The sequence below is a fragment of the Monodelphis domestica genome, chromosome 2 (genome assembly GCF_027887165.1).
Source record: "Monodelphis domestica isolate mMonDom1 chromosome 2, mMonDom1.pri, whole genome shotgun sequence".
Taxonomy (NCBI): domain Eukaryota; kingdom Metazoa; phylum Chordata; class Mammalia; order Didelphimorphia; family Didelphidae; genus Monodelphis; species Monodelphis domestica.
In genome coordinates, this window is record NC_077228.1 from 242,113,971 (window position 1) to 242,134,698 (window position 20,728).

The following is a 20,728-nucleotide window of genomic DNA, read 5'->3' on the forward strand; positions in this document are numbered from 1 at the left end:
AACTTCCCAACTCCCATTTAAACCAGAAATGCTAATCTGATTTTTAATCTACAGAGACAACCTTACCCTAAAGCATCTGGTTTCCTTAGAGTTGCACTGAAGGATGGAGAGAAGAGTGTGAGATACTTTGGGAGGTAAGAATTATGTTTTTTTGGTCTTTCCACTTTTTGCTTCATGCCCCTATTCTCTCACTGCAATGTTCCATTCTCTCAGGGATTCAACCTACTCCCCTACCAAAGCTGATCAGAATCTCCTAAACATGTAGAGAGAAGAAAAACAGAATCTGAACTCCAAATGAAGGAATGATATTTTATTTTTATTTATTTTAACCTTAACCTTCTGTCTTAGAATCAATAATAAGTATTAGTTTCAAGGTAGAAGAGTGGTAAGGGCTAGACAATGGGAGTTAAGTGACTTGCCCAGGGTCATACAGTTAGGAAGTGCCTGAGGTCACATTTAGATCCAGGAAGTCCATCTCTAGGCCTAACTCTGTATCCACTGAGCCAACTAGCAAGTGCATGATTCTTTTTTCTATTTCTATTTCTTTTTTTTTTTGATCATTTCCAAGCTTTATTCGTTAAAGACATAGATCATTTTCTTTTCCTCCCTCCCACCCCCCATAGCCGACGCGTAAATCCACTGGGCATTACATGTTTTCTTGATTTGAACCCATTGCTTTGTTGATAATATTTGCATTAGAGTGTTCATTTAGAGTCTCTCCTCTGTCATGTCCCCTCAACCGCTGTATTCAGGCAGTTGCTTTTCCTCGGTGTTTCCACTCCCATAGTTTATCCTTTGCTTATGAATAGTGTTTTTTTCTCCTGGATCCCTGCAAATTGCTCAGGGACATTATACCGCCACTAATGGAGAAGTCCATTACGTTCGATTATACCACAGTGTATTAGTCTCTGTGTACAATGTTCTCCTGGTTCTGCTCCTCTCGCTCTGGCAAGTGCATGATTCTTAACCCATTGCCAGTCCTGGGAACTCACCAGCCTGTGTTGACTTCCTCCTGGCTTTCTTAATGTCCTCTTCCGTTTTGTTGCTAAGTTTGATTTCTAGTTGCTGGGTTTTCATCTCCAGGTCTTTCTGCCTCTCTGTAAGGGCCTTCCGTGCCTTACAGGAAACAGAACAGATAAAGAAACATATCTTTTAAGAACTATTAGAAGATCTCAAAAGGTCACCATGGTCCAGTCCTCTTTACAAGCAGCTAAGTTATATTCCCCACTTTACATATGAGGCAACAAGGCTCCAGGGAGGTTAAGAGAGATTTCCAATGTCATACAGCTACACAGTAAGTAACAGAGAGAAACCAGATTTAGACATCCAGTTTAAATTCCCTTTCCATTTCATCATTCTACAAATACCAGAACCTTAGATCTGGATACACCTAATATGCCTTATAGCCCACTTGTACCAGTGTGCCAAGAATCACAAAATAGAGTAGAAAGATGCTGGCAGAATTAGGGATCATTTGTACAGAAATCACTTTTACTCTTAAGTTCTAGTTGCAAATATAACCTTGACTTGTCTTTCCCCTATTACTCAATGACTTTTTTTTTTAACCCTTACCTTCCGTCTTAGAGTCAATACTGTGTATTGGCTCCAAGGCAGAAGAGTGGTAAGGGCTAGGCAGTGGGGGTCAAGTGACTTGCCCAGGGTCACACAGCCAGGAAGTGGCTGAGATCAGATTTGAACCTAGGACCTCCTGTCTCTAGGCCTGGCTCTCAATCCACTGAGCTACCCAACTGCCCCCTCAATAACTTTTTGATGAAGATGGTAATAATAATATCTAATCTTTACATAATGCTTACTATGTGCCAGGAACTGTGCTAAGTGCTTTACAAAGATCTCATTTGATCTGCACAATAACCCTAAGAGCTAGATGATATTATCAACCCCATTTTAGAAATAAGAAAAATGAAGCCAGCAATTTGCCCAGGATAGCTCAGCTAGTGAGTGTATGATGTCAGATTTAAACTCAGGTCTTCCTAACTTCCTAATGTCAGGCCTGATATTCTCCCTACTATGCTACCTAGCTGCCCCTAAGAAAATATGTAGGAATGAATTCCTTATTTGATAAAATGTAAAATTAAAGATCATATCATTTAAAAAAGTAAAAGAGAGGATCATCTCTTTTCTCCTGATATTTTATTGTTCTATGATTCCTTCCATTGTATGACTCAGGAATTCCATTCTAAGTGTGAGCATGGACCCAGGGTGAATTTGAAGCCTCTTCCAAGCCCACCCATCCCAATTTTGCTTTTATTTGTCATCACTGCTATTGGTGCTTGGTCTGCCTTTCTCTCACTTGCCAAGTTAGCTCCTATTGGCCCTGTCATCATCAGATCTACACCCCCTTCATCCACAGCAACTCACAGGGGAAGAAGTTGCCTCTAGGAAAAATTATGTGGGTCTGTTTCTCCCCAAAAAGAACAAATTTATTTCCAATGCTGGAAAACAATTCAAAGCATATGCCCTACTAATGGGGTGGGGAGGCAGGGGAGCAAGGGAAAGAGCTAGAAGAGGCAGCATAATCCCATACCAGAGTCACAGGACCTGAGTCTGATTTTCTCCCTTCTATTATTACTACCTATAGAACTTTAGGCAAGGCAAGTTTAACATGGCAGATGTTTAATACTGTTAAAATAAGCATAGGAGATATGGGAGATGATTGCTCTAGGCTACTTCCATTGGCTGGGGGTTGGGGTCCATCAGAGATTCTTGCTCCCACCCCCACACCCCTCTTCACTGTCACCAGGGTACTCTGGGAACCTCATCTACATGGCTTCTCCATCCACCATTATAATGTTTCTCAAGCATGTGCTTCCACTTTGCAGCTTACCTTCTCTACTGAGGCATATCGGCTGGCCAGTTGTTTCCGCAGATCAGCAATGTGATGGTCGCATTTCTTCATGTCTTTCTTGAAATTTTCTCGGAAGTTCATCAGGGGCTTTTCCACTTCACTGTGGAGCTGGTGGGAGGAAAACAGAGGGAAGAGAAAGGCTTGGGTGTCCATGGTAACAGCCATTCACACTGGTAGAAGAAATCATAGAGATAAATTGTCCTGGGCTCTAGTTTCAGTGCATTATAGAAAAGAGCACTGGACTTGAAGTCTGGAGAGCTGGGCTCGATTCCTAGCCTCCAACACTTAAAGGCAAGGCTCTTACCTTTTCTGAACCTCTATTTTCTCATCTAAAAAGAGGGGATAATATTTATAAACCTACATTTCAAAGGTAGTTGTGAGGAACACAATTTGTAAACCTTAATATTCTATATATCAGTTATTATTACTATAACTGTATTATTAATATGATTTAACATTATTATCAATTGAAACAAATACCAAGAGCTAGAGCTGAAATAAATATACCAACTTACAGAGTACTTTTGAGAATAAGACCAAAATATCTGGGAAATAGCTATACATTATTAGCTAATTATTAACATAAATAACAGTATAACAATATTGTTTGTCAGCAATATAACATCTACAATAATACCTAGGTGCATTACTTTGGGCGAGGCATTTCCTTTGGTCATCAGTTTTCTCATCTACAAAATGAGAGAGGAAGAGGACTAGGAGCTCACCTAAGCCCTAGAAGTCCCATATTTGAAGTATCTTTTTCTCCTGTGGCACCTCCCTCTGACTGGATGACTCTTCTCAAAACCTCCATTTAAGGAAGGCACCCAGGTCAAACATGCTTCATTCCTTTCTATTCTTTTCCAGGCTTATGACAAAGCTACCCCTCTACCTCTCTTCATTTCCTCCCCCACTTGGGGCTTCCTTTAATATGTTTTTGCCATTGGTATCTAAGGTTCTTGGGGGAGGGGGCAGCTGGGTAGCTCAGTGGATTGAGAGCCAGGCCTAGAGAAGAAGAGACACTTCCCAGCTGTGTGACCCTGGGCAAGTCACTTGACCCCCATTGCCTAGCCCTTACCACTCTTCTGCCTTGGAGCCAATGCACAGTATGGACTCCAAGACTGAAGGTAAGGGTTTTTAAAAAAAAAGATTCTTGGAGGAAAGGACTGTTTCTCTGCTTATATTGATATTTCTAGAATTTAGCACAGTGCCCTGAACATAGAAAGTGCTCAAAAAAAAAATGCTGGTTAACTGGCTTTTTGAGCCCAACATTCCACCATTTCTCCTCAATGCCTGTTTTCCATTTCTCTTTTTTATATTCCTCTGTACTTCTCTCCAGGAAGAGAAAGACTTACTATAACATATATACTTACACCCTTACCTTCTATCTTAGAATCAATACTAGGGATTGGTTCCAAGGCAGAAGCATGGTAAAGCGAGAGCAACTGGGTTTAAGTCACTTGTCTAGGGTCATTTAGCTAGGAAGTATCTGAGGTCAGATTTGAAAATAGGACCTCCCATCCCTAGGTCTGACTCTCAACACACAGAGACACCTAACTGGCCCTATAATACTTAATAACTTTAAACCTACATTTCTCCTCTAAATTTACTGTTTTAAAGTGGGGGACATAGTTAAATTCTATAGGCCCCAGAAAAGGATGACTAACAGATAGCCACTGAAATAGAAATTTTAGGCGCCCAAACTGAAATGAATGTTTGAACTTACAGTACACTGCTATCTTGAGAATTAGACCAAACACATTTAGGAAGTTGTTATACTCATGAATTCTTATCTAGATGTGAGGGATTAGATTATTACTATTATTATTAATTGACTAAAGGAAAGCACATAAGCAATTTCTGACATAAAGACTTAATTAACATTGATTTTTGAAGTATGGCAAAAATATAGACTCTTGCCAGAGATAGAATTGCCTGGTGTTTATCAATCTAATCAGAAGGGCTTTAACTTGAAGAGAAATGGGAAGGGAGAAAGTTTTCCAAGTATGTCTACTAAATCTGATAACATAGAGAATAACTGTAATCTTAGAATGAATGGCCAGACAATTTGGAATTATGCCCAAACAATGCATACCTTTTGATCCAGCAATGCCACTACTGGGTCTGTATCCCAAAGAGATTTTTAAAAATGAGAAAGGACCTGTTTATACAAAAATATTTATAGCTGCTCTTTTTGTGGTGACAAAGAAGTGGAAATTAAATTCAACTGGGGAAAGGCCAAACAAATTGTGGTATATGATAGTGATAGAAAACTACTGTGTTATGAGGGATGATGAATGAAGTAATTTCAGAAAGAGCTAGAAAGACCTATATAAACTGATGCAAAGTAAAATAAGCAGAACTAGGATATCATTATACACAGTATTTGCAAAACTGTGGAATGATCAAATGTGCAGAATGTGCAAAAGAAGCGAATGACTTTGCTTCTAATAGTGATAAAATGATCCAGGACAATTGTGAGGATTTATGAAAAAGACTGTAATCGACATCCAGAGAAAGAACTGTTGGAATAGAAATGCAGATAAAAACATATGATTTATCACTTGTTTATTTGGGTATGTTTTGGGGTTTTGGTTCCATAAGATTATTTGCTTACAAAAATAAGTAATATGGAAATATGTTTTGCATGATAATATATAACCCAGATTGAATTCCTTGTCAGCTCCAGGAGGGGGGAAGGAAGAAGCGAGAAAGTCAGTATGGATCATATAACTTTTGAAAATTTATGTGGAAGTTAGTTATTAAAATTTCTTAAAATTAAAAATAAATAAAGAAAAATGCCCAGAGATTCTTGGGAGAAAAGGTCCTAGCAAGAAGCCAGGAATAAAACCAATGATATCAGATGACCATATGAATCACCCACTACTCAAGTCTCTGAAACCTCCATGTTTTATTTTTTCCTTTCTTTCAAGAGAGTCATATGAAAGATCAAACATATTCTTGGAGCAGATCAAAACTATAGAAAGAAGGTTCCAAGAAACAGAGACATAGATCTGAGCCTAGTTAACATTATTTGGGGAAGCAGATCATTAAAAGCTTTTAACACCAGAAGCAGGAATGAAATAAAGCTTTGGAAATATAAAGAAAAGAAGGAACTGAGGTCCTAGCCTGGGGAAGAGAGGACCTAATCTGGTAAGAGTAGGCTTGGAAAGGGTGAGGTGGAATAAAAGACATATTTGTAATATTTTGAAGTTATTAGGTTTTTCTGCTTCACCTAGAACTAGGAACAATGGTTAGAAGATGTTAGAGAGGCCAATTTTATCTCTATCTAAGAAAATGCTTCCTAACAAATAGAGTGGTCTGGGGCAGTTAGGTGGCTCAGAGGATAAAGAGCAAGGCCTGGGGATGGAAGGTTTATATTCAAATGTGGCCTCACATTCTTCCTAGTGTGACCCTGGGCAAGTCACTTAATCCTAATCATCTAGCCTTTATCATTCTTCTATCTTGGAAATTATTACTGATTATAAAACAAAAGGCAAGGGTTTAAAATAAAAATAATTAGAATGGTCTGAGAATGGAATGATCTGCTTTAAGGAATAAAGATTTCCTCTAAAGGACTTCAAGGGGAGGTCAAATGACACTTATAGGGATATTGTAGAGTAAGGTATAAAGTGCCAAGCTTAGCTTAAGAGAGAGTCAAAATGTTTCTCATTCTAAGAAAAACCCAACATGAGTTTAAAAGTGTTTTTTGGTTTTTCCCTTGCCTTCTGTCTTAGAACTAATACTGTGTATTGGTGACAATAAGGACTAGGCAATGGGAGTTAAGGACTCATTTTTTCCTCCTTCCTATTCACACAACCAGCATTCTACCCTTGCACTGTTATATTAACAATGAATATTAATATTCCCTTGTAATATTAATTCCCTGAAAAAGACTTTCTTATTTATTTGTTTTTATTCATTCAAATCATCAATTCATAATTGAAAGATATACTAAATTTTAGTTGTGAAATAGTGAAAACCAGTGAGATGTATTTTTTTTTCTTTTCAAGTTCATGGACCCTTTGAAACTCCTCCAGAAACTAAGTTTAAGGATCTCTATTCTATAAGATTGAGATTAAAACAAAAAAACAAAGTCAAAGCATAATAACATATTAGAGTAAGCAGAGAAGATCCTGTCATTGAGTTTTACTTATTGGAATGAATCAGTTCCTCATTTAAAATAAAAGCCCTAGAGGGAAGACTGATGATAAAGGATCACAGACTTAGGAATAGGAGAGGCCTTAGTCATCAAATCCAATGCATTCATTTTACAGATTGAGGCCCTTTGCTCAGCATCTCCAAGGTGGTAAATGCCAGAGGAAACAATTTGAACCCAAGTCCTTTGACGAGAGTCCGTGTTCTTCTCATTGTAGCACAGCTGTTTTCCTTCTAAGTTGAGACTTACAAATGATTCACATATCACTGTTAATTATTTTGAATTCAGACATACTTCCCTCCTAACATCTATCTGAACTTAATCTGAAAGAAAGACTAGGCTTTAGGCACTTTAACAGGAGGACTAAAAAGGAGGAGAATTTTGTAGTACAAGGTAACAGAGACCAAAAGTGGTGGCGGTGAAGTGAGGGAGCTTTGTATAGACAGAAGACAGCTTGAAGGAAGCAGGCACCTAATTGACAGAGAAGTTGGTCCAGAAATGTAATCCTAATATAAGCTCTGTCCCTGTTTGTCTCATATGAAACATGCAGAAGGCTGTCACAGACAAACTTTATACTATCGTATAATAGTAACATACAATTCCTATATCTAGAAAGGGACCTTAGAGATCATTTAGTCCAGCTTCTTTATTTTTATAGATGAGGAAAGTGAGCTCAAAAGAAGTATCAGAGCCCATTTTTAAACCCAGTTTTTTACTCTAGATTCAGGCCTTTTTTCTTACAATTTCCCTAACTGAAAATTCTCCCCTAGAGAAAATGCCATCCTAAGTAGAACTAACACCTGATCTATAGATGAAAAAATGGGAACTAGAAAAAGTCCTTCCTAGCTATGTGATCTTGGGTAAGTCACTTAACCCCATTTGCTTAGCTCTTGCTGCTCTTCTCTGTTAGGATTGGTACTAATTCAGAAAGTAAGAATTTTAAAAGATAAAATTAAAGTAAAAAAATAAACATCATAAGGATGTTATATAGCCTGATCCTTTTGGGATGTGCCTCGGGAAGTGGGGGGAACTCTGTAACCCCACTGAAATGCATATATCTGATATGTGTGAAGAGGGATGTGAAGAGGGAGTTTACCTTGGAAGAAAACTTGAGATGGACTTCTGCCTCATCAGCCAGACTTTTCTTCACCTGGGCCCAGGCCTCTCCTAGGGAGCTGTGAAAACAAACAATAGTAGGCTTATGCCTGAAAATAGTTTTCTCAAAAGATAGCCCTAAATTCTGTCCTGGTTTATCATAAGAAGAACACGAGTAGGACTTGACCATGTAGTAAGTACTAGCACCAGTGATGCAAGACTAGATGGTTTGAAAAGCAATGACACAAAGGCCAGATAAGCAGTAGAAATCAAGAATACAGTAAATATACAGACACTCGAGGGCAGAGAAAAGTGTTCAAAAGTCCAAAGTTTCACATAAACAGGGGAGATCTACAAGGGCAGAAGTGCATAGGAACTGAAATCAGGAACAGTAAAAGGAAGAGGGTGATGAAGGAAAATATTACAAAAGGACCTTGACTTAAAAAAAAAACCCAGGAGGTGGAGTCAAGATGGCAGCTTAGCAAGCAGCAAAAGTTCAGACCTCGTGGAAGACCCTTCCTTAACCGATACAGACTAAATGCTACTAGGGCACCAAAATTCAATCTGAACAACAGGACAGAAGCTGGGAACCCTCCTTCTGGACTCAAATCAAAAGGTACGCCCCCCCTCCCCAAAAGCCGGAATCCGAGAATACTCAGGGCTAAGGGGAAGGCAGAGGGTAGGTCTCAGGACCCCTCCCCCACAACCCAGAGGGATGAGCCCCCAGCAGCAGTGGGAACCTCTGAGTGGGCAAAGGTACTGGTTTGCAGAGTCTACCTTGTGAGCAGCTGGGCGACGGGCTCAGAGCATCCAGCTTGGACAACGGGGAGGAAGCCAGGGAGAAATGGGACATGGCTGGGTCCCTCCATCGAGCTCCAGTCTCACTGTTGCCTCGGGGCACATCTAGACCAATCCAGTTAAACCTAATCCCATCAGAACTCCTCAGAGTTTAAGGAGGCGGGCAAAGGCACTTGCTGACAGTGGAGAAGCAGCTGGAGAGAACTGGAGAGAGCCTAGGTGGCCCAGCCTTCCAGGAGTCTTCAGAGCCTCAGAGCTTCATACCACATACAGCCCAACCCAATTGAACTCAATCCAATCAAAAGCCTCCAGAGGACAGGGAAGCTAACATTCCTCCCCTAGAGACTGTACCAAGAGATCTGACAAAGCTCCAAGAGGGGAGACTGACAGCCCCAAAACCAAAACAAAATGAGAGGAGCAAGAGCACAGCCAAATACGGGGAGCAAAGAAGGGGTAAACTCGAGGAAACAATAGAAAAAGAAGAAAGAAATTACAATAGACAGCTTCTTCACAGGTAATGAGCACAGAGCGAATGAAACAGAGGGGGAGGACCCAGCAAAGGAAAAATCAGAAATCCCAGCAAATTGGATACAGGCTTTGGAGAACTCAAAATGCAATTCAAAACACAATTAAGAGAGGCTGAAGACAATTGGGAAAAGAACTTAAAAACTAAGATAAGTCATCTGGAAACAGAAAATAGTGTCTTGAAAGCCAAAATCAACCAGCTGGAAAATGAGGCAAAGGACATGAAAGATGAGGCAAAGCAGATGAAAGATGATCTTCAAAGAAAATCAGACCAGAAGGAAAAAGACGACCAAAAAGCCAGAGATGAAATCCAATCTTTAAGAACCAGAATACAACAACTAGAATCAAGTGACCTCACAAGGCAGCAGGACACTATAAAACAAAACAAAAAGAATGAAAAAATTGAGGAAAATGTGAAGCATCTAATTCACAAAACAGATGATTTAGAAAATCGTTCAAGAAGAGACAATTTAAGAATAATTGGACTACCAGAAGACCACGACAAAAGAAAAAGCCTGGACATAATACAAGAAAAAATTATCCAGGAAAACTGTCCCGAGATCCTAGAACAAGAGGGGAAAGTGGAGATTGATAGAATCCACAGATCACCTCCTATACTTAATCCCCAACTGACAACACCCAGGAATGTTATAGCCAAATTCAAGAACTATCAGACCAAAGAAAAGATATTACAAGCTGCCAAGAACAAGTCATTCAGATACCAAGGAACCACAGTGAGGATAACTCAGGATCTGGCTGCATCCACACTGAAAAAAAGAAAGGCATGGAATACGATATTCCTGAAAGCAAGGGAACTAGGTCTACAACCAAGAATCAACTACCCAGAAAAACTGACTACATTCTTACAGGGGAAAGTATGGTCATTCAACAAAATAGAAGAATTTCAAGAATTCGTAAAGAAAAGACCAGACCTGAAAAGAAAATTTGATGTCCAAGCAGAGAACTCAAGAGAATCATCAAAAGGTAATTAAAAAAGAGAGGAAAAAAGAAAAACAAAAAAAAATTTATTAAGAGATTCAATAAGTTAAAATGATATGTATCCCTATTAGAAAAGAGATCATTGGTAACTCTTAAAAACTGTTGTTATTACCTGGGCAGCAAAAAGAAGTATACTTAGAGGGAACAGCAACAAACTGTATAGGATGAAAGGATAAGACATAAATAAGTATATAGATATATGCATGCAAAAATACATATGCATGAGTATGCATATATATATACATATATATATATACATATATATATAACTAGAGCTTAAAATAGGTTAATATTAAAAGAAATGGGAAAAGAAACAAATGGGGGTAAATTTATATGTCATCAAGAAGCTCATGGTGGGAGGGGGGAGAACATCAATACACTGGAAGGGTAAAGAGGTCAGAGACAGGAAATATTCAACTTTTATGTGCTTTGAAAGTGACTCAAAGAGAGAAAAACAATCCAATCCATTGGGGGCAGAGAATAGACTTGCACCCTATAGGGGAGTAGAAGGGTAACAAATGGTCTGGTGGGGAGGGAAGCAGTACAAGAGAGGGAGGGAGTAGGGAGTTAATTTTAGAAAGAATACAGGGAAAATAAGGGGGAGATAAATAGGGAGGGGGGTAGAAAGGAAAGTAAAATAAGGGTGGGAACAAGGGGGACTGCTCAAAAGCAAACATTGGTTTAGAAGGAAATAGTGAAAGAAGAAAAGGCAGGTAAAGGAGCAGAAATCAAAATGCTTGGAAATACACAGCTAGTAATCATAACTCTGAATGTGAATGGAATGAACTCACCCATAAAACGCAAGCGAATAACAGAGTGGATTAGAGTCCAAAACCCTACCATATGCTGTCTACAAGAAACACATATGAGAAAGGGAGATACACATAGGGTGAAAGTAAGAGGATGGAGCCAAATCTGTTGGGCATCAACTGACAAAAAGAAGGCAGGAGTCACAATCATGATATCCGACAAAGCAAAAGTAAAAATAAATCTAGTTAAAAGAGATAGGGAAGGTAATTACATCCTGATAAAAGGCAGTATAGACAGTGAGGAAATATCTGTACTCAATATGTATGCACCAAATGGCAGAGCATCCAAATTTCTAAAGGAGAAACTAGAGGAACTCAAGGACGAAATAGATAGAAAAACTATACTAGTGGGAGACCTGGACCTTCCTCTATCTGAACTAGATAAATCAAACCAAAAAATAAATAAGAAAGAGGTAAGAGAAGTGAATGAAATCTTAGAAAAATTAGAGTTAGTAGACATGTGGAGAAAAATAAATAGGGACAAAAAGGAATATACCTTCTTTTCTGCAGCACATGGTACATTCACAAAAATTGACCATGAATGGAATTTCTCTTTCTATCTCTCCTTGCTGAGTTATATTGGTAATATAGGAAGGCTGATGATTTATCTGGGTCTATTTTATATCCTGCTTCTTTATTGGTTATTGTTTCAATTTAGTAAAAGAGGATTCTTTTAGTAAATCATCATGTTAGCTGAAAAACCTCTGCTTTGACTTTAATTTGTTTTTTGTTTTATTAGTTTTGATCTTAGCAAGTTGATTGTCCTAGTATTACACATACAGTTGACCCAGAAATAGTTCCTACATTAATAAGCATTTTCCAATCTGTTAAAATATAATTTGATGGACTTCCGGGTAATCATGGCTGCAATTTAGACATCACACGCTTCCTCTCCCCGGCACCGAACGAAATAGACTACATCAAAGGAGCATAAAAATTACCTTTGGAGTAACAGAAGGACTCCCCAGTACTCCCCAGTACCCCACAGAGGCAAAGGTATGAGGGGTTTGAACATTTCCACACTATAATAAGAAGGAGGTAAAGCTTGCACAGAAACGTGAACTGAGCTGCCCTTCTCCCCCCCCCACCTCCCCCACCAAACCAGAGTGAGCTACCAGAGCTCTCACTGGGACAGCGAGTGAGTGGGGAACGTCTCTGTCTGGGGGGGGGGGCACTCTAGGGTCCTTGGGATCTGAAGACTGCCAGGAAAAAACATCTCGGGTCGGTTTCATGGGAGAATCCTGCACTGAGCACAGGGGGTCCGCGGACCTGTACTCAGGGCGGTTGCGCTGAGCATCTGGGTGGAGCTGAACACCTGGGCAGTTTGGCTGTGATCAGGGGCCCAGCACTCTAAGAAACCTTGGAGGCTGGGAAGAACTAGTCTGAGGCAACCTAAATTCATAGAAAACCCGCCCATATCACCCAGACCCCAGACCAAAAAGGAAAGGGGAATAAAACCACCAAAGGGATGGCTCACATGGCCCAAAATCAAGCCTCCAGGAAGAAAGGGAAAAAGGTGACTATTGAAAACTTTTATGGTGGAAGTACCCATGGAAAAGAAGAGAATGAGGAGGAAATCCAAAAAAAAAAATCAGAACATGCCTCCCAAAATGGAAACTATCAACAAGCTCTCGAAGATCTCAAACTGGAACTTACCTAAAAGATGGAAACCTGGAAAGAAAAATGGGAGAAAGAGATCAGCAGTCTGACAGATAAGACTGCTCAATTGGAAAAAGAGCTGGAAACATCCAATAGAAGGGCAGACAAGGCTGAAAAGCAAAACCAGTCCCTAAAGACCAGAATTAAGCAACTCGAAGAAAGTGAGATAATAAAACAGCAAGAATCAATAAAGCAAAGCCAAAAAATTAATGAATTAGAAGAAAACATAAAATATCTCACTGAAAAGGTCACCGACTTGGAAAACAGAGGAAGAAGAAACAACCTCCGAATTATCGGTCTCCCAGAAAAACCAGAGATAAACAATAAACTCGATGTTATTCTACAGGAGATTATAAAAGAAAATTGCCCACACATTCTGGAGCAAGGGGGCAAAATAGAAATAGAAAGGGTTCATAGAACACCCTCTATACTAAACCCCCAAAAGACAACCCCTAGGAAGGTAATTGCCAAATTCAAGAGCTTCCAAGAAAAGGAGAAAATCCTGCAAGAAGCCAAGAAGAGGAGCTTCAGATATAGGGGGGCTCCCATAAGGATCACACACAACTTAGCGGCTAACACACTAAGAGACCACAAAGCATGGAACACGATATTTAGAAAGGCAAGAGAGCTGGGTCTCCAACCAAGAATCAACTACCCAGAAAAACTGACTATATACTTCCAGGGGAAAGTATGGGCATTCAACAAAATAGAAGATTTCCAAGCATTTGCTAAGAAAAGACCAGAACTTAGTGGAAAATTTGATATCTAAGCACAGAAAGCAAGAGAAACATGAAAAGGTAAATATGAAAGAAAGGGAAAAGGAGATAAATCTTATCTTTTTCTTTAAGTCAAACTCTCTTCTATAAGGACTACATTTACATCAAATTACATTAATATGTGGGGAAAATGTTTTGTGTAACTCTCAAAAATTGTATGCATCATAAGAGTAGTTAGAAGAAACATGCATAGGGAAAGATTGGGGCATTAAGAAGATTTGGGGAAAGTGGGGGCAAAGAAAGGAAAAGGGAGGGAGGGAACCATCAATAAAACTAAGATTTACTTCAAGAAATGGGGGGGGGGACTTAATAGAATAATCTTTCCCATATAAAGATACACATGGGAAGGGGAGGGGAAGAACTCTCATACGAGAAGGAGAGGAAGAGAGCATGCAGTGGAATTACTTAAACCTTACTCTCAGTGAAATCAAATCTGAGAGGGAAGAACATCTAGATCCAGTGGGATCCTGAATTCTATCTTATCCATTAGGGCAAGAAAGAAAGGAAAATTAAGGAGGGGGAGGGGAGAGGGAGTATAAAAAGGGAGGGAAGGAGGGGGGGGGAAGGGAGCATAAAAATGGAGGGGCTAGAAAGGGAAGCATATCAAGGGAGGGGACTAGGGGGACTGACCTAAAGTAAATCACTGATTCAAAAGGAGATAGCTAAAGAAGAAAGGTCAGAACTAGGGGAAGATATCAAAATGCCAGCGAATCCACAAATGACAATCATAACTTTGAACGTGAATGGGATGAACTCACCCATAAAACGTAGACAAGTAGCAGATTGGATTAGAACCTCAAACCCTACCATTTATTGTCTTCAAGAAACACATATGAGGCAGGTTGACACTTACAAGGTTAGAATTAAAGGTTGGAGTAAGACCTTTTGGGCCTCAACTGATAGAAAGAAGGCAGGAGTCGCAATCATGATATCTGACAAAGCCAAAGCAAAAACAGACCTGATCAAAAGGGATAGGGAAGGTAAATTTATTCTGTTAAAAGGGAGTATAGACAATGAGGAAATATCACTAATCAACATGTATGCACCAAATGGTATAGCATCCAAATTTTTAATAGAGAAATTAGGAGAATTGAAGGAGGAAATAGACAGTAAAACCATATTAGTGGGAGACTTGAATCAACCATTATCAAATTTAGATAAATCAAACCAAAAAATAAACAAGAAAGAGGTAAAAAAGATGAATGGAATCTTAGAAAAATTAGAGTTAATAGACATACGGAGAAAAATAAATAGGGACAAAAAGGAATACACCTTCCTTTCAGCACCACATGGCACATTCACAAAAATAGATCATATACTAGGTCACAGAAACATGGCACTCAAATGCAGAAAAAATAAATTCAGCCTTTTCAGATCACAGGGCAATAAAAATATTGATCGGTAAGGGTACATGGTGTAAACCTTAAAATTTCTTAGACTTATGAATGTTTGAAATTTCCCCATTGGGAAATTTCATACTGGAAAAAATTTCCTACTGATGGTAAGAACTCTATTGGAATGTGAAACCCCTTGGCATGGGAGGATCCTTCTCCTCCCTACTTAAGACTACTTTAGGACAGAAACCTTTTGCTAAACAATGGAAAGGGTTTTGACCTATGCTTAAGCATAGAACAGGAAGTTTTTGAGTCATGATTGATTTTAGAATTGATACAATAGAGATACTTGAAATGACAGAACCAGGTTTTGGAAAATACAATCTCCACCCTACTTAGAGTAACAGGATTTAGGAAGGGCTGCAGCAAAGATCAAGATTTAATTACTTGAGAATATGACCTTCAACATACATGTGCAAAGCCACAGACCTCTGGGCTGTCCTGGGTTAAACTAGAGCCACCATTGGCACAGGGGAGACATTGACAGTGATTGGTAGATGTGAGAACTGAGGGGAGGGAAATTAGATCGTTTCCTTAAAGATAGTAGGGTCTGAGGAGAGAGGAGCAGAGTTTTTTGCTCTGAGAGGTTTTGCTCTGAGGAGGTTTTGCTCTGAAGGAGTCTGAGAGGAGAGAGGTCCTGGAGGGAGAGCTCCTGGAGAGATCTGAGAGGAGGGCTTGCTCTGAAGGAGGCTGGAGGTGGAGGCCCCTGAGACTGTTTCTCCATTTTGGTCACGTGAGTGATAGGGACTGATCTCTTTTCTTTGCCTCAGCTATCTAAGGGCTTGGGCCTTTGGCCCAGCCTAAGCAGAGGGGGTATTAAGCCCTATTCCCTTCTCTCCCCTTTCTCTCTCTCTCTCTCTCTCTCTCTCTCTCTCTCTCTCTCTCTCTCTCTCTCTCATACCTTTCTTCCTCCTGTTAGTAATTAAAAACTCCATAAAAGGATGACTGCTGACTTGAGTTTTCATTTAGGAATTACATAGCTGAATTCCTTGGTGACCTTAAATTAATATATATCAGTCTTTTAAAGTGATTTCCATATCACAATGGAGAGCCAAATCAAAAATTAATTGGAAATTAAATAATATGATACTCCAAAATCGGTTAGTTAGAGAAGAAATCATAGAAACAATTAATAATTTCATTGAGGAAAATGACAACGGTGAGACATCCTTTCAAACCTTATGGGATGCAGCCAAGGCAGTACTTAGAGGAAAATTCATATCCCTGAGTGCATATATTAACAAATTAGGGAGGACAGAGATCAAGGAATTGGAAATGCAAATCAAAAAAACTTGAGAATGAACATATTAACAACCCCCAGAAGAAAAGCAAACTAGAGATCCTAAAACTTAAGGGAGAAATTAATAAAATCGAAAGTGACAGAACTATTGAGCTAATAAACAAGACTCGAAGCTGGCACTTTGAAAAAACAGACAAAATAGACAAAGTACTGGTCAATCTAATTAAAAAAAGGAAAGAATAAAGGCAAATTAACAGCATCAAGGATGAAAAAGGGAACATCACCTCCAATAAAGAGGAAATTAAGGCAATCATTAAAAACTACTTTGCCCAACTATATGGCAATAAATATACCAACCTACGTGATATGGATGAATATTTACAAAAATATAAATTGCCTAGACTAACAGAAGAAGAAATAGATTTCTTAAATAATCCCATATCAGAAAAAGAAATCCAACAGGCCATCAAAGAACTTCCTAAGAAAAAATCCCCAGGGCCTGATGGATTCACCAGTGAATTCTATCAAGCATTCAAAGAACAGCTAACCCCAATACTATACAAACTATTTGACATAATAAGCAAAGAGGGAGTTCTACCAAACTCCTTTTATGACACAAACATGGTACTAATTCCAAAGCCAGGCAGGACAAAAACAGAGAAAGAAAATTATAGACCAATCTCCCTAATGAATATAGATGCAAAAATCTTAAATAGGATACTAGCAAAAAGACTCCAGCAAGTGATCAGAAGAGTCATCCACCATGATCAAGTAGGATTTATACCAGAGATGCAGGGCTGGTTCAATATTAGGAAAACTATCCACATAATTGACCACATCAACAAGCAAACCAACAAGAACCACATGATTATCTCAATAGATGCAGAAAAAGCCTTTGATAAAATTCAACACCCATTCCTTCTAAAAACACTAGAAAGCATAGGAATAGAAGAGTCATTCCTAAAAATAATAAACAGTATATATCTAAAACCATCAACTAATATCATCTGCAATGGGGATAAACTAAATCCATTCCCATTAAGATCAAGAGTGGAAACAAGGATGTCCATTATCACCTCTATTATTTGCCATTGTATTAGAAACACTAGCAGTAGCAATTAGAGAAGAAAAAGAAATTGAAGGCATTAAAATAGGCAAGGAGGAGACCAAATTATCACTCTTTGCAGATGACATGATGGTCTACTTAAAGAATCCTAGAGATTCAACCAAAAAGCTAATCAAAATAATCAACAACTTTAGCAAAGTTGCAGGATACAAAATAAACCCACATAAGTCATCAGCATTTCTATATCATTCCAACACAGCTCAGCAGCAAGAACTAGAAAGAGAAATCCCATTCAAAATTACCTTAGACAAAATAAAATACTTAGGAATCTATCTGCCGAGACAAACACAGGCACTATATGAACACAACTACAAAACTCTTTCCACACAACTAAAACTAGACTTGAACAATTGGAAGAACATTAACTGTTCATGGGCAGGACGAGCCAATATAATAAAAATGATCATCCTACCCAAACTCATCTATCTATTTAGTGCCATACACATGGAACTTCCAAAAATTTTTTTACTGATTTAGAAAAAGCCATAATAAAGTTCATTTGGAAGAACAAAAAATCAAGGATATCCAGGGAAATAATGAAAAAAAAATACAAAGGAAGGGGGCCTTGAAGTCCCAGATCTCAGACTATATTATAAAGCAGCAGTCATCAAAACAATTTGGTACTGGTTAAGAGACAGAAAGGAGGATCAGTGGAATAGACTGGGGGCAAGCGACCTCAGCAAGACAGTCTATGACAAGCCCAAAGATCCCAGCTTTTGGGACAAAAATCCACTATTTCATAAAATCTGCTGGGAAAATTGGAGGACAGTGTGGGAAATATTAGATTTAGATCAACACCTCACACCCTACACCAATAAAAAAATTAGGCAGACACAGAATAGCATATATGCCAGACCTTTAGGAAGGGAAAGACTTCAAAACCAAGCAAGACTTAGAAAGAGTTACAAAATGCAAAATAAATAATCTGGAATACATCAAATTAAAAAGTTTTTGTACAAACAAAACCAATGTAAATGTAACCAAAATCAGAAGGGTAGCAACAAATTGGGAAACAATCTTCATAAAAACCTCTGACAAAGGTTTAATTACTCAAATTTACAAAGAGCTAAATCAATTGTACAAAAAATCAAGCCATTCTCCAATTGATAAATGGGCAAGGGACATGAACAGGCAGTTCTCAGCCAAGGAAATCAAAACTATTAATAAGCACATGAAAAAGTGCTCTACATCCCTTATAATCAGAGAGATGCAAATCAAAACAACTCTGAGGTATCACCTCACACCTAGCAGATTGGCTAACATGACAGCTATGGAAAGTAATGAATGCTGGAGGGGATGTGGCAAAGTGGGGACACTAATTCATTGCTGGTGGAGTTGTGAATTAATCCAACCATTCTGGAGGGCAATTTGGAACTATGCCCAAAGGGTGATAAAAGACTATCTGCCCTTGGATCCAGCTATAGCCCTGGTTTATAGTATAGTTTGTATCCCACAGAGATAATAAGGAAAAAGACTTGTAAAAGAATATTCATAGCTGCACTCTTTGTGGTGGCCCAAAATTGGAAAACTAGGGGATGCCCATCAATTAGGTAATGGCTGAACAAATTGTGGTATATGTTGGTGATGGAATACTATTGTGCTAAAAGGAATAATAAAGTAGAGGAATTCCATGGAGACTGGAACAACCTCCAGGAAGTGATGCAGAGCGAAAGGTGCAGAACCAGGAAAACATTGTACACAGAGACTGATACACTGTGGTACAATCGAAGGTAATGGACTTCTCCATTAGGGTCAATGCAATGTCCCGGAACAATCTGCAGGGATCTAAAAAACACTATCCACAAGCAGAAGATAAACTGTGGGAGTAAAAACACAGATGAAAAGCAACTGCTTGACTACAGGGGTGGAGGGGATATGACTGAGGAGAGACTCTAAATGAACACTCTAATGCAAATACCAACAACAGGGAAATGGGTTCGAGTCAAGAACATATGTGATAACCAGTGGAATCGTGCGTCGGCTATGGGAGAGGGAAAGGTGGTGGGAGGGGGGGTGGGGAGGAAAAGAAAATGATCTTTGTTTCCAGTGAATAATGTTTGAAAATGATCAAATAAAATAATGTTTAAAATTAAAAAATATATATATCTAATTTGCTTCATTCTTTGTGAGGCTTTTGTATAACCTCCAAGTGTTTGGTCTACCTCATATAAACTTTCTAAGTTATGTTTTCCTTCAAAACCGACCTCAACCTCAATTTGGGGAATATTATGAAAAAAAACAAAATTTTGGTTTCACAAAATATTTTTTAAAGTTCTGTGTAACACCCATAAAATTAGAATAAGAAGGAAACTTATGGTCTGAGGGGGGAAAATATTTGCACTGAATATTTAAAAGTTTTGATATCTATGATTTATATAGAATTTAAGGAAGCCTACAAGATTAAGAAATATTCCTCAAAAGGTAAACAAAGTCCATGAACAGTTTTGAAAAGAAAAAAAAAACAAGCTATTAACAATGATTGCTAAATTACTTAATCTATGAAGGGTTTCAGTAAATGATGAATCATGAAGATATTAAAAATGTATTTAAAATCTGACTCATGAGCAAAAGTGTTCATAGATCATACTTATGTGGATATGTTTATATTTCACATGATTGATTTCTGAATGCTCAAATTCGATTGGGTTAAAATTTTGTTGAATTTAAAAATTAAACCTCTATTAATATCTGTATTTTGAAAGCTGGCAGACAAGTTGTAAAGATCTTTTGGAATGTCAAAGACACTTAACATCTGAAAAAGTGGTCAGCCTATGAAAAAGGTTTTGACCAGGGTTCTGGGAAGACAGAAGTTTTTTCACTAGTCAGGAAGGACTTGCAAATTACTCTTCATGGGTACCTGGCTGTACAATCATTTTACCACCTTTTCATTATATTTGTAATTGAAGTTATAATCTTATGTAAAAACCTTTGCCATTTCCTTTGTTCAGTGAAAACCCCAAAAACCCCCAATGCTGAAAAGGTATAATAAATTGGGTCAGTGGGATGCACAGTTTCTCTCTATCTCTCCCCCCTAGGCTTCCTTCCTAGGTAAAAGAATCCACAGAGGATTTTAGAAAAGGCTGGGCCTCTTCAATCTACCTGTCTCAGTTTTCTTACCCATAAAATTAGAGTATATTAAATAATCTCCAAAGAACCTGGCAGCACTATTGTTATGAGTGCTGGGTCTGGAGTAAGAAAGACATGTTCAAATACAGAAACTTATTATCTGTGTGATCCTGGGAAAATCACTTAACTTGTCTCCCTCAGTTTCCTCATTTTCAAAAT

The 20,728-nt window shown here is 38.5% G+C and overlaps 1 protein-coding gene across 14 annotated transcripts in view; it reads right to left on the bottom strand.

The window, feature by feature from the left end:
* Positions 1–20,728, bottom strand: part of GAS7 (growth arrest specific 7) — a 337,244-nt gene that overhangs the window by 15,168 nt on the left and 301,348 nt on the right. For all 14 annotated transcript variants that reach the window (XM_001371424.4, XM_056817434.1, XM_007482981.3 and 11 more), the window contains 3 exons: positions 8,119–8,197; positions 2,846–2,974; positions 993–1,116 (listed from right to left, as the gene is read on the bottom strand). In XM_001371424.4, coding sequence (XP_001371461.2) covers positions 993–1,116; positions 2,846–2,974; positions 8,119–8,197 — 332 coding nt within the window. The remainder of the gene's footprint in view (positions 1–992; positions 1,117–2,845; positions 2,975–8,118; positions 8,198–20,728) is intronic.